This window comes from Geotrypetes seraphini, chromosome 3 (genome assembly GCF_902459505.1).
Source record: "Geotrypetes seraphini chromosome 3, aGeoSer1.1, whole genome shotgun sequence".
NCBI lineage: Eukaryota > Metazoa > Chordata > Amphibia > Gymnophiona > Dermophiidae > Geotrypetes > Geotrypetes seraphini.
The window spans coordinates 320328914-320342333 of record NC_047086.1 but is presented as its reverse complement, the minus strand read 5'-3'; the positions used below and the strand labels follow the sequence as shown (position 1 = coordinate 320342333).

Sequence of the window (13420 nt, the reverse complement as noted above, 5' to 3'; positions counted from 1 at the left end):
TTTGGTTGGTGTCATGACCCCAAATAGGAAGTTATTTGTCAGCTCTCCTTCAATTTTTGGGGACTTTAAACAGCCCCAGCTGAAAACTTAGTGATTATTTATGGTATGATCCCTGACAAATGACACTCACATACCCAAATTTCTAATCTTGGTTTATATTCGAGTCAACCTTTTTTAACTCCTCTTTTGGGGGGGGGAGGAGGGGGAAGATCATGTTTATATTCAAGTATATACGGTAAGTGATCATACATAAAGTTAAGCATGTAAATTCAGACCTATGCTGGTATGCTATAACTGCAATTACACACGTATTTTAGGCATCTAACTTTAGAAGACTTATACAAAATTATCCCCATATTGCTTACCTTAAAGTACTCTACTAGATCTCTGCATGTCACTTTGGATCCGCCTATTTCTTTTTCCACCAGCTTTCCTGGAGCAAGTAACAATGGAACCAGGTTCTGAAGCTCCTTTTTGAAGTCATCGTCAATGTCTGATGAAGAGTAGTTAGAAAAATCATTGATATAAAACCAAGAGCACATTTTTCTACTATACATAAAACACTCTACTAGTTGTGTTTTATGCAATCTGCCTGCACAAGCTTCAATCTTTTTCCCACATACATTCATCCAGACTACTAACACATTCCAGCAAACGAGTTCTTCACTAAAAATAAAAATGAGTGGAAATTTGGCAGTTGTTCCCATTGAGCAGCAAAGTTTTGCTCAGTTATACTTCTGTTCCTACATTTTCACTAATCAGAAATAATTTGATTTAAAAAGATCCCCAAGACAATCCGAACTAACTACAAACAGGGAAGCACTCCAAAGAGATAAACAAGACGTTGAGTTTAGTAATAAAACCATTAGATTGCTGGCATCTAAACATAAAAAAACAAAACAAGCTACTAGCATATTTCCCCGAAAATAAGCCCTACCCCCAAAATAAGCTCTAGTCTCGGGATTCGCCAGCAGTTTCCCTTCCCTCCCTCCCATCCTTTGTGCAGCAGAACCCTTGCCCTTGACATCATCAGTAATACGGCAGAATGCATTAACGGGTAGACAAGGCCGAAGCAGCCTGTTTAGATTGCTGTTGACCCGATGCTACTTAGGGAGGTATGTAGGGCTTGCTCGTGGTCAGCGGGGTTCGGATGGGAGTTCAGCTGCGTGGCAGGGGCGGGTGCTCGCTCAAGGGTCCTGCTGCACAAGGGATGGGAAGGAGGGAAGGATAGAAGCTGGGTAAGGGTCCTGCCGCACGAAGGATGGGAGGATAGAAGCTGGGCAAGGGTCTTGCTGCACGAGAGATGGGAGGGAGGGGAGAAAAGATGCTGCACATGTGGGGGAAAGAAAGGAAAGAGGAAGAATTGGGGTGAAGGAGAAACACGATAGTTACAATATCTCCTCTATTTGGACAGCAGGAGATATGGGAAACATTTCAAGCTTATTATAAGGACTTATATAGCAAGCCAGGTAGTCCTGATATCACTGAAATAAAAGCCTACTTAGCAAAACATCCTCTACCAAAAATCTCTGAAGCTCAACAATTATCCCAATTTATCTCAAAAGAGGAAACATTACTGACAATTAAATCTCTACCTCCGGGAATATCCCCAGGCATAGATGGGTTTACAAATTCTATAAATTCTTTGGTAACCTTTTAGCCCCACTTCTGACATGAGTCTAACACCTTAGACAATGGAGTCCTCTTACCATACTCTTGAATGCTGGCAGCAGTAACTCAATATGGAAGCCTGGAAAAGAGCCTACTGATTGTGGGTCTTACAGGCCCATTGCTACTAGACTCAGATTATAAAATTGTTACAAAAATTTTAGTGAATAGGTTACAAACAGTAACACCTAAATTAGTCCACAGTGATCAGGCAGGGTTTAATTCAGCAGAGGCAAACTTTAACAATATCAAAAAAGCATTACACTTACTATGGTATGCAAGGGAGACTAGGTCCCCCATCCTGGTTTGATAAGACTGCTTTTTCTGTTCCAAACCCTGCAGAAAATGGGTGTCTCAGGGAGATATCTTCAGTGGGTGTGCGCACTATATCTGTCCCCTCTGTCAACCCTCAAGATGAATGGCACATACTCATTACCAATGGAGTTACAGAGGGGAACATGTCAGGGATATGCATTCTCCCTCTTATAATTTGCTCTGTTTATGGAACTCTTAGCGCCAGATCTAATCTAACAGATATTACAGGAGCTACTATAGGAGACATACAACAAACTGTTGCTGTTTGGATGTGCTTTTATTGCTTACACTTCACTGAAGGTTATCGGCGAAGTATTACATGAATATGAACCTTAGCTGGTTTTAAAATTAACTTGTCGACACGGGGTGGGGGGAATTGTGTGGGTGGTAGTGTATAGAAAAATTTGAGCTTGTCTGTGGTTTCTTTTGTGTGTTCGTTTGATTTTCTTGATGAGCTCAATAAAATATATTTGAATATAAAATTAACTTGTCATAATCGGAAATCCTAAATGCAAATCTGATACAGTTGGAGGCCCTTCTCCTCTTCCAGAAACAATTCCCCTTTCAGTGGGCTACATCATATTAGGTATCTTGGGGTTAATTTATGTTCAAATCTTTTTTATTGTGAATGCTAAGCAATAAAAAGCAAGGAACACAATAAAATCCAATGAATCAGAATCCAACAATACAGCATTTGAGGATAGACAAGAAAACAAAAGCAACAATCCCCCTCCAGTTCCCAAACCCCACCTAACCAACAAAACCCCCAAACATCAAACCCTCTCCCCCCCAGAGAAACACATCGAAGATAACCAAGAGGTCACTAAGATCCCAAAGGCCCGTACTCTTGTGGCCCATGGAACTACTGGAAGAAGTCCCCCCCCTTCAAAAGAAAAAAAAAAAAAAAAAGGGAAAAGGGCCTGCAATAACCGATCCCGGTATCTAGCATGGGGCATAGCTACAAAGCTAAGCAAGATGGTTCAAAAGGAGACTACGTCCTCTAGGAGATAGGGAAGCCAAATAGACTCCCCAGATTAGCAAAAAGCTATGTCTGCGGCGAGGGCAGCCAACTGCCTCTCGAGCCTCCCAAGTGGCCAAATTATGCACCAAAAATCTCCAGGTCCAAAAGGAGGGCGGCTCAGAAGCAGTCCAGCTTTGCAAAATGCATTTGCGAACAAGAAGACACACCTTATGACACCAGAGGGATCCCCCCTTAGGAAGGCCCCGAAAGGCCCCCGGCAGGTCTAAAACAGTTGCGCAACAGTATCCGCAATGGGACTCCGAAAAAAGCCCCGTAAGTACCGGACTATAGACTGCCAATAAACTTGGACAGTCCAACAGTCTCAAAAGGAATGAGTAAAGGTATTGGGGTCCCGGCCACATTTCAAACAGAGAGGTGAGTCAATACCCCCCACAACTTTATGCAATTGCACCTGAGTATAGTAGGGGTTAATTTAACAGTGGATCCAGCTGGGCTGTTTGCAACTAATTACCCAAATTTATTAAAAAGGTTATTTGGCGAATTGGACATATGGAAAGGCTTAACTCTTAGTTGGATGGGCTGAATTGCAGCTTTAAAAAATGATCACCTTAACCACCCCTTTTTTTTTATTATATAAGGTTATAAGTAGGGTGGGATTGGGATATATGATTTTTGTTTTAACTGGTTTATTACTAATGGGTGAGATTCTTTTATGCTTTGATGATTAAAGCAAGAATGTCAAGTGATTTGTAAAATTTATTTTTGATTGAATATTATACACTTGTTGTAAGATATGAAAACGAATAAAGATTAAAAAAAAAAAAGATGATAATTTTGCCACAACTGTTATACGAGAATATGCCGCAAGGAAAAAGAATAGTCACTGCTTGCGAGGACCAGGCAGCCGCGTCCAGCAAGGGAGGGCGCCAGAATGATAAAAAAGGTAATGGGGGTAGGCCGGGGCCTGCCCTGCCAAATTAAAAATAGGGAGGGAGCAGAGAGAGGACGGGCCTGCCTGTGGGAAGGCCTGAGAGAGGGGCTGCGTAGGAAGGGAGGAAGGCCTGCCTGGGAGGGGGAGGCCTGCTTGGCCTGTCCCTACCTGCCTGCCAGCAACTAGGCCTGCCTGCCCTGTACCAGCCTACCACTAGACCACCAGAGGGGGGACAGGGTACAGAGCCTGGCAGGGAGTGGGGACAGGGTGCAGAGCTTAGCAAGGAGTGTAGGGTTGGGTGCAGAGCCTGGCAGGGAGAATTTGGTTCAGAATGTTATTTTCTCATTTTCCTCCTCTAAATCTAGGGTGCTTCTTATGGTCAGGTGCATCTTATGGAGCAAAAAATATGGTAACAGCAGATAGAATCGTAACAGATCCACAAAACTTTGGGAATTTATATCAATAACAGTCTTATTTGTATATGTTGCAGGAGAGAAAACTTTCAAAACATCTCCAATATGCAAAGGGTCCAGATTGTACAGTCTTATAGAATAGTCACACCATTGTCCATATATTCACTGAAGCAATATAGCTCACAAAATAACTTGCAAAAAAAACCCAGCTATGTTGTTCTCCTTCAAACCAGCTGAGAGAAAACCCCACTGTGAAGTCAAAGAGCTCAATAGACCAGGGAGCTCGAGTGATAAAGAATCCAAAAACCATCAATGCTCCCAGAAATAAAAAAGGGCTCAAAGTGGCCCAAAGGCCAAAAACTAAAAAGTTGACCAAATTAAACCACAGTCAGTAGGAATATAGGAAGAAACTAAAAATAAGAAAGTTTGACTAAAAAACAAAAAATAAAGACAGAAGACTTCTCAGCTCCATGTAAAACTAAGAACTGCAGGTTCCGTGAGCTGACATTGGGTGGGAAGGCACCGGCATGTGCATAGTACTTAAGGCACTGCCTTAAATTTTTTAACCAACAGTGCTGTTGGTAGTGTCTGTACTGGGTTCTTTGGATGTGAGAATATTATGCCTGCTTGTCCTTGGAGAATTTACTCACTACAGAAGCCAAACTGTCCTATAATTCCCAACTAGAAAATGATACGATGGCTGTTACCTGCAGCTAACCTGCCGAAACAGTGGGGGGAAAAATGTGGTCGCCATGGGTAAGGGGACAACGGCATTCACCATCCCATGGAGCGGTGAATGACCTTGTCTCTGCTGTTAAGGGAGGGAACGCGTGCGGTCACCGATCACGTGCAGCCCCCTCCCTTCTTCCTAATGATGGCCGCCACCATCCGTCTGGGCATCTTCCTCCTTCCCTTCCCCTCATGCCGATTTTTTATTTTCTTTCAACAAGCAGCCGGAGCCTTGAAGTAGCGTGCGGCTACCGAAAAGTTCTCCTCTGACACAACTTTCTGTTTCCGGTTGCATCAGAGGAGAACTCTCTGGCAGCCGCACGCAACTTCAAGGCTCTGGTTGCTTGTTGAAAGAAAATGAAAAATCGGCATGAAGGTAAAGTCAAAATGATCTACCAACAATAAAATTTAAAAAAAACACATAGTACACTGTACGCAGAGAAAATGTTAATTATCATTTATATTCTGGTTTTTTTTTAAAGAGGTCAAGGCAGATGACTCTATGCAATGTCACCACAGTAACAACTATATAAAAATAGACAAATATACTCCCCTCCCTTTTTACTAAACCGTGAAAGCAGTTTTTAGCACAGGGAGCTATGCTGAATACCCCGCGCTGCTCTCAACGCTCATAGGCTCCCTGCGCAAAAAACATTATTGCGGTTTAGTAAAAGGGGGCTATAGTGCAAAATATAGACAGCAGATATAAATTCTCAAAACAGACATATTTTGATCACTAAATTGAAAATAAAATCATTTTTCCTACCTTTGTTGTTTGGTGATTTCATGAGTCTCTGGTTGCACTTTCTTCTTCTGACTGTACATCCAATCTTTTTTCCCTTCTTTCAGCCTCCTGTATGTTTCCTCTCCTCCAGACCTTATTCTCTCCCCCAACTTTTTCTTTCTGTCTCCCTGCCCCCTCCACTTTCTTTCTCCCTTCCTTCTTTCTCCCTTCCCCCTTCTTTCTGTCTGTCTCCCTGCCTGTCCCCCTTCTTTCTTTCCATCTCCCTGCCTGCCCCCTTTCTTTCTTTCCGTCTTCCTGCCTGCCCCCTTCTTTCTTTCTCCCCGTCTCCCTGCCTGCCCCTTTCTTTCTTTCTCCCTATCCTCACCCAAGCCACTGTCGCCATCGGGGAACAGGCCCCCAAGCCATGGCCACCCCTTCCGACCAGTATTCCTGCAGTCTTTGAAATGAGTCGGTAGAGCTGGAGATCCCGTTGTTGCAGATGGGGATGAGGAGGTTAAAAAGGGAGGGGAGAGGGGGGTGATCTGAGAACAAATGGTCTTCTATGTCTTAACCAAGCAGGAGAGAAGACAGTCCGGGTCAGAAGTTTCCAGCTCTGCCAGGCACGGAGGACCAGCGCATGCGCAGACCATCTACAGGCAAAGATGATGGCCTGCGCATGCGTCGGGATCGTTGGAGAGCGATCCGTGCGGTCGGTTGGGGGCGTGATTCTGATCGTCCTCATTTGCATGAGGGCGCTTCATGAATCAGCCCCCCCAACCACAGATCGTATCCGATCCATGGCCTTAGTGAATCTAACCCTTTGTGAATACGCTGGGTGCTGATTTTAGTCCAAATGGAAGCACCTTGTACTGGAAGTGGAGTGCCCCCCAGATGGAAGCAAAGGTATTTTCTGTGGGCTGATAAGATAGGAATGTGTATGTAAGCTTCCTTCAGATCTAGAGAGCAGAACCAGTCGTTCTTGTCCAGGAGGGGGTAACAGGGTTCCATACAAAACTTCTCCTTTTCTAAGTATTTGATGAAAGCATAACACCTCTGATCTTCTTTGGAATCTGGAAATACTTGTAGTAGAACCCTTGGCCCCACTCCTGCTGAGAAACTTTCTTGATGTAATTGAGCTGGAGGAAGGCTGAGAGCTCTTGTTGGAGAAGGTGGGTCTGATGGGAATTGAAAACAGACTGTTTTGGAGGCATTTTCTGTAGATGAAGAATGTACCCTCATCTCATTTTCAGGACCCACTGGTCTATGGTAATGAGGGTCCAACGTTGGTAGAAGTGAGTGAGACAGCCTCCTATGGGAAGAGTTTGAGGTTATTGAATGCTGGCTAAGCTCTGTATGAAGAAGCCATGAGGGATATACTGGTTATAGAGTTTTTACGTATCATAGAGAGAGAGAGAGAGAGAGAGAGAGAGAGAGAGATTTCTCCTTCCCTCCCCATCCATCTCACTCTGTCTCCACGAGTCCAACACTTTCTGCCTCCTGCATGCTTCCTCTTCTCTGGACCTCATTCCCTTCCCCAACCAACATCTCTCTCTGACCCTCCATGAATCCAACTTTTCTTCCTATCTCCTCCAACCCTATTGGCAACAAGTCTCCCCCCTTCTCTCTCTCACTGTCCATCTGTCTTGAGAGATCCAGGCATCTCTCCCATCATCTCTACTGTCACATCCAGCATTTCTCACTCTCTCATCCCCCGGAACATGTGCAGCATTTTTCACCACTGCCCACCAGTCCCATGCCCATTTCTCCTTCTATCACCCCTCTCCAGCTCAATGCCACATCTCTCCCTCCATCACTATGGCCCAACATTCTTCCCCCTCGCATCCCCTGCAATCTGTCCCTCTGGTCCCGCTCCACCATCATATCCAACATTTCTCCCTTTCATCCTTCTATTCCCCATGGATCTCTACCTCACTCCTCTCTCTCTCTCTCCCCAATTTTCCTTTGTTCCTTTTCCCATGTGCACCATCTCTCTCTCACACACACACTCATGCCCCCCTCCTTCCTATGTCCCAAGTTAGTCCCCTAGTGCCCCCCTCAATCCTTACTTCTTTGTCCATGCCTCCTCCCCGCTGGCAGTGCTTATCACATTTTTCTTATGATTTTGGTGAAGGAGAGGCTCTCTGGTGGTGATCTCCTTTAAGGAGGTGGAGGGGATGGATCTGAGGAAATGCCATATAACTCATCGGCAGAGAGATCTGGACATCCTGAGGAAGAGAGTGACAAGTCAGAGTCATACTCTTCCAAACTCGATGTGGTGAGGGAGAACGTCAAGATGGGCGACATCGAGTAGTATGTTGAGACCAACTTTGACGTCAAGAAGATTAAGAGATCTTCATCGCCTGGTTGATGAAGAGCATAATAATGAACTACGATGTCTTAATGTCTTCCTGGGCTTCGAATGTCTTTTGCAAGGAGTTCAAGATCTAGACCTAGATTTTCTCTTGAAATATTGCTTGGACTGGGCTGGTACCGGTTGTATTTTGGCAGGGGTCCAAATTGCCCGAGCCTGCAACATGACAGCCAGCTTCCTCTAAACTAGGTCTCTGATGGTGCAAGAGGTACTCTGTGTTAAGGCGTTGTGACCTTGATGATGAGGCACGCCCATGAGGAGACACCAGTTGCAAAGATGAGGTCTCAGTTCTATATGTTGATGTTTGGAATGCAAAGTAGACGCTTTAGGCATGTGAGCTCCTCCCTCTGCAGTCCATTGGAGAGATCAATCTACCTGCTTTTAAATATCAGCAACAGTGGGAAATCAACTGCTTTTACACCTCAGCAGCAGCGGAACTATCCGCAACTACCAAGAGCCCACAGACCCGATCCAGCCAAGAGTGTGAGCTCCACCTCCCCCTGCAGTCCACTAGGAAGATCAACTGTTTTTTACACCTAAGCAGCAACAGGACCAGCCACCACTACCGAGAGCCCTTTGCCCTGATCCAGCCAGATAAGTAAGCTCTTCCCCCAGCATTCCGTTGGAAAAATCAATATGCTTGCTTTTAAATATCATCAGAAGTAGGAGATCAACTGCTTTTACACCTAAGCAGCACCAAGACCAGCCGCCACTATCGAGAGCTTTTGTCCCAATCCAACCAGACGTGTATGCTCTTCACCATACAATTTGTTGGAGAGATCAATCTGCCTGCTTTTAAATATCAGCAGCATTGGGAAAACAACTGCTTTTACACCTAAGCAGCAGCGGGTCCATCCGCAACCACCAAGAACCCACAGACCCGAACCTGCCAGGAATGTGAGATCCACCCCCCCTACAATCCGATAAGAAGATCAACTGTTTTTACACCTAAGCAGCAATAGGACCAGCCGCCACTACCGGGAACCCTTTGCCACGATCCAGCCAGACATATAAGATCTTCCCCCAGCATTCCATTGGATAGATCAATCTACCTGCTTTTAAATAGCAGCAGCAGTGGGAGAACAACTGCTTTTACACCTAAGCAGCATTGGGACCAACCGCAACTACCAAGAGCCCATAGACCAGATCATGACAGGAGTGTGAGCTCCACACCTCCTGCAGTCCGCTAGGAAGATCAACTGCTTTAACACCTAAGTAGCAGCAAGACCAGCTGCCTATAATAGGAGCCCTTGCCCCGATCCAGCCAGGCATGTGAGCTCCTCCCCCTATATCCCGTTTAAGAGATCAATCTACCTGCTTTAAATTTCAGCAGCAGTAGAAAAACAACTGCTTTTACATACAAGCAGCAGCGAGACCTACCGCAACCACCAAGAGCCCACAGACCCGATCCTGCCAGGAGTGTGAACTCCTCCCCCTGCAGTCCATTGGAGAGATCAATCTGCCTGCTTTTAAATATCAGCAGCAGTGGAGATCAACTGCTTTTACACCTAAGCAGCAACGAGACCAGCCACAACCACCGAGAGCACACAGACCCGATCCTACCAAGAGTGTGAACTCTTCCCCCCCTGCAATCCGCTAAGAAGATCGACTGTCGGCTCCGGGCGGCTTTCCCGCAGAGGAGAGAATCCTGCATTCACCGTGGGCCTCATCTGAGGCAGCCTCCTTGGAGCGGCTGGGGCACGGGCAGTGTGTCTGGGAGGGAATGCATGGATGGGAGAACATCGCAGGGGAGGAGACATAGGCATCCTGGGACTGTCGGCCAAGTCTCTTCCCTGAAGAAGCCCTTTCTGGAAACGTCAATCGCTCCTCCTAAACTTACTTGCTCCACTTCATCACTGACGCTGAAACCGTGGATTGAAGACAAAGTTTTATTTTATTTTTCTTTCCAGCTTATGATTTATCTTTAATCTTATCTATTGTTTTGCCTTTTGTCTTTGTTTTGTTCTATTTCTATCATTTAAATTTCTCCAGAATTCTACTGTTCAACGGCTCCCCCTTCTGTTTCTATTCCTTTCTCTCCTCTCTTCTACCTTCCAAAGTATTTAGATCAATGCTGTCTTGTTAAAATGTTTATTTTATTTTTATTTTTCCTCTAACTCTACTTTTCACTTCTCTATTACCCTCCAGGTACTTTAGTTAGATTGTGAGCCTTCGGGACAGTAAGGGAATTTTTCAACTACCTTTCTTATTTCTAATCTCAATGTGTATTTTCTGTAAACCGCTTAGAACCTAACGGATGTAGCGGTATATAAGAAATAGCAATGTTACTTACCGTAACAGTTGTTATCCAGGGACAGCAGGCAGCTATTCTCACTAGTGGGTGATGTCATCAGACAGAGCCCCGGTACGGACGTCTCACAAGCACGTGTTGCTTGTAGAAACTTAAAGTTTCTAGATGCCCGCACCGCGCATGCGCCGGTGCCTTCCTACCCGGAGATCCGGGCGTGTCTCCTCAGTTCAGGTAGCTAGCCTGAGAAGCCAACCCAGGGGAGGTGGGTGGGACGTGAGAATAGCTGCCTGCTGTCCCTGGATAACAACTGTTACGGTAAGTAACATTGCTTTATCCCAGGACAAGCAGGCAGGTATTCTCACTAGTGGGTGACCTCCAAGCTAACCTCAGTGGGATGGAGGGGGAGTTGGCGACTTAAGAGAATAAATTTTTCAATACTGTTTGGCCAAACTGTCCATCCCGTCTGGAGAGGGTATCCAGACAATAATGTGAGGTGAATGTGTGAACCGAGGACCAGGTGGCAGCCTTGCAAATTTCCTCGATTGGTGTTGATCTGAGGAATGCTACTGAGGCTGCCATTGCTCTGACCTTATGGGCTGTGACCTTACAAGGAAGTGATAATCCAGCCTGGGCATAGCAGAAAGAGATACAAGCCGCCATCCAATTAGAGATGGTGCGCTTTGATACGGGTCTTCCCAACTTGTTAGGGTCGAAGGAGACAAAAAGTTGAGGAGTGGTTCTGTGTGGTTTGGTGCGATCCAGGTAGAAAGCCAAGGCACGTTTACAGTCTAGAGTGTGAAGGGCCGATTCTCCGTGGTGAGAATGAGGCTTAGGGAAGAATACTGGAAGTACAATGGATTGGTTGAGATGAAATTCGGAGACCACCTTAGGCAGGAATTTCGGGTGAGTGCGGAGGACCACCTTGTCATGGTGGAATACTGTGAATGGTGGGTCCGCCATCAATGCCTGGAGTTCGCTGACTCTGCGAGCGGACGTAAGGGCTACAAGGAAAAGCACTTTCCAGGTGAGATACTTCAGAGGGGCCCTGTTGAGTGGTTCAAACGGGGGCTTCATGAGATGGGAAAGGACTACATTGAGGTCCCAAACTACTGGGGGTGGTTTGAGAGGAGGGTTAACATGGAAGAGTCCTTTCATAAATCTGGCGACCACCGGATGGGCCGAGAGGGGTTTCCCTTGTAGGGGCTGGTGGAACGCCGCAATAGCGCTCAGGTGGACTCGTATGGATGTGGACTTGAGCCCAGATTGAGATAGGTGCAGGAGATAGTCCAGCACGGAGGATAAGGAAGCTCGCTGAGGTTCCTTTGACTTAGAAACGCACCATGAGGAGAATCTGGTCCATTTCTGGGAGTAGCATTGTCGAGTGGCGGGCTTCCTGGAAGCTTCCAAGACCTCCCTCACTTCTTGTGAGAATTGGTGAGGGGTTACGTTGAGAGGAACCAAGCTGTCAGGTGGAGAGACTGCAGGTTGGGATGAAGTAGTGATCCTTGCTGTTGAGTAAGTAGTGAAGGAAACACTGGAAGTGGTACTGGTTCCCTGCTGCTGAGTTGAAGTAGGAGGGAGAACCAAGGTTGTCTGGGCCACCGAGGAGCTATTAGAATCATGGTTGCCCATTCGAGTTTCAGCTTGACCAGAGTCTTCTGGATCAGCGGGAATGGTGGGAACGCATACAGAAATCGTTTCCCCCAGTTCAGTAGAAAAGCATCTGCCTCGAGGCGGTGAGGAGTGTAGATCCTGGAGCAAAACATAGGCAGTTTGGCGTTGTGGGGAGCCGCAAAGAGGTCTATCTGAGGCGTCCCCCATTGCGTGAAGATTTGGTGAAGGGGGCTGGAATGGAGAGTCCATTCGTGCGGTTGTAGCAGACGGCTTAGTTTGTCTGCTAAGACGTTGTTCTCCCCCTGGATGTATACTGCTCTGAGTAGGGTGTTGTGGCGCACCGCCCAGTCCCAGACTCGTAGAGCTTCCTGGCAAAGGAGGGCCGAGCCCGTGCCTCCTTGCTTGTTGATATAATACATGGCGGCCTGATTGTCTGTGCGAATGAGGATTACCATGTCGTGGAGTAGGTGTTGGAAAGCTTGGAGCGCATTGAAGATGGCTCTGAGTTCCAGTAGATTGATTTGGTGTAGTCTCTCCGCATTGGTCCAGAATCCTTGGGTGCGGAGACCCTCCAGGTGGGCCCCCCATGCGTAATTCGACGAATCGGTCGTGAGAACTTTCTGATGGGGGGGAGAGTGCATCAGCAAACCTCTGGATAGATTCGAAGAGGTCATCCACCAAAGTAGAGACTGCCGAAGAGCAGGTGTGACTAAGATGCGTTTGGATAGTGGATCGGATGTCTGATTCCACTGTGATGCCAGGGTCCACTGGGGGATCCTGAGGTGGAGTCTGGCAAAGGGTGTCACATGTACTGTGGAGGCCATATGGCCCAGGAGCACCATCAGTTGTCTCGCCGGTAGGGTTTGGCGAGTAGACACCGACTGGCAGAGATGAAGAAGAGATTCCATGCGTTGCCGAGGTAGGAATGCTCGGAGTCGGGTGGTGTCCAGGACCGCTCCGATGAAGGGGAGGGACTGGGTGGGTTGTAGGTGAGACTTGGAGAAGTTGATCTCGAAGCCCAAATTCTGGAGGAAGTAGGTTGTAGCCAAGGCCGCCGAAGTGACCTCTGGGGCTGACGGGGCCTTGATGAGCCAGTCGTCGAGGTATGGGAATACCTGTAGACCCCTGTCCCGGAGTGCTGCGGCCACTACCACCAGGCACTTTGTGAAGACTCTGGGGGACGAAGATAGGCCGAATGGTAGCACTCGATACTGTAGGTGCAGATTTCCCACCCGAAATCTTAGGAACTTTCGGGAGGCCGGGTGAATGGGGATGTGAGTGTAGGCCTCCTTGAGATCCAGGGAGCATAACCAGTCGTTCTGCTCGAGGAGGGGGTATAGAGAAGCCAGAGTCAACATGCGAAACTTCTCTTTGACCAGGAACTTGTTGAGGGCCCGAAGGTCTAAAATGGGTCGCAGGTCG

General features: G+C 46.8%; 1 protein-coding gene across 4 annotated transcripts in view; it reads right to left on the bottom strand.

Annotated features, from left to right (window-relative positions):
* ATL2 (atlastin GTPase 2) overlaps positions 1-13420 on the bottom strand; it is a 221219-nt gene that overhangs the window by 88849 nt on the left and 118950 nt on the right. For all 4 annotated transcript variants that reach the window (XM_033936398.1, XM_033936399.1, XM_033936396.1 and 1 more), the window contains exon 9: positions 366-493. In XM_033936398.1, coding sequence (XP_033792289.1) covers positions 366-493 — 128 coding nt within the window. The remainder of the gene's footprint in view (positions 1-365; positions 494-13420) is intronic.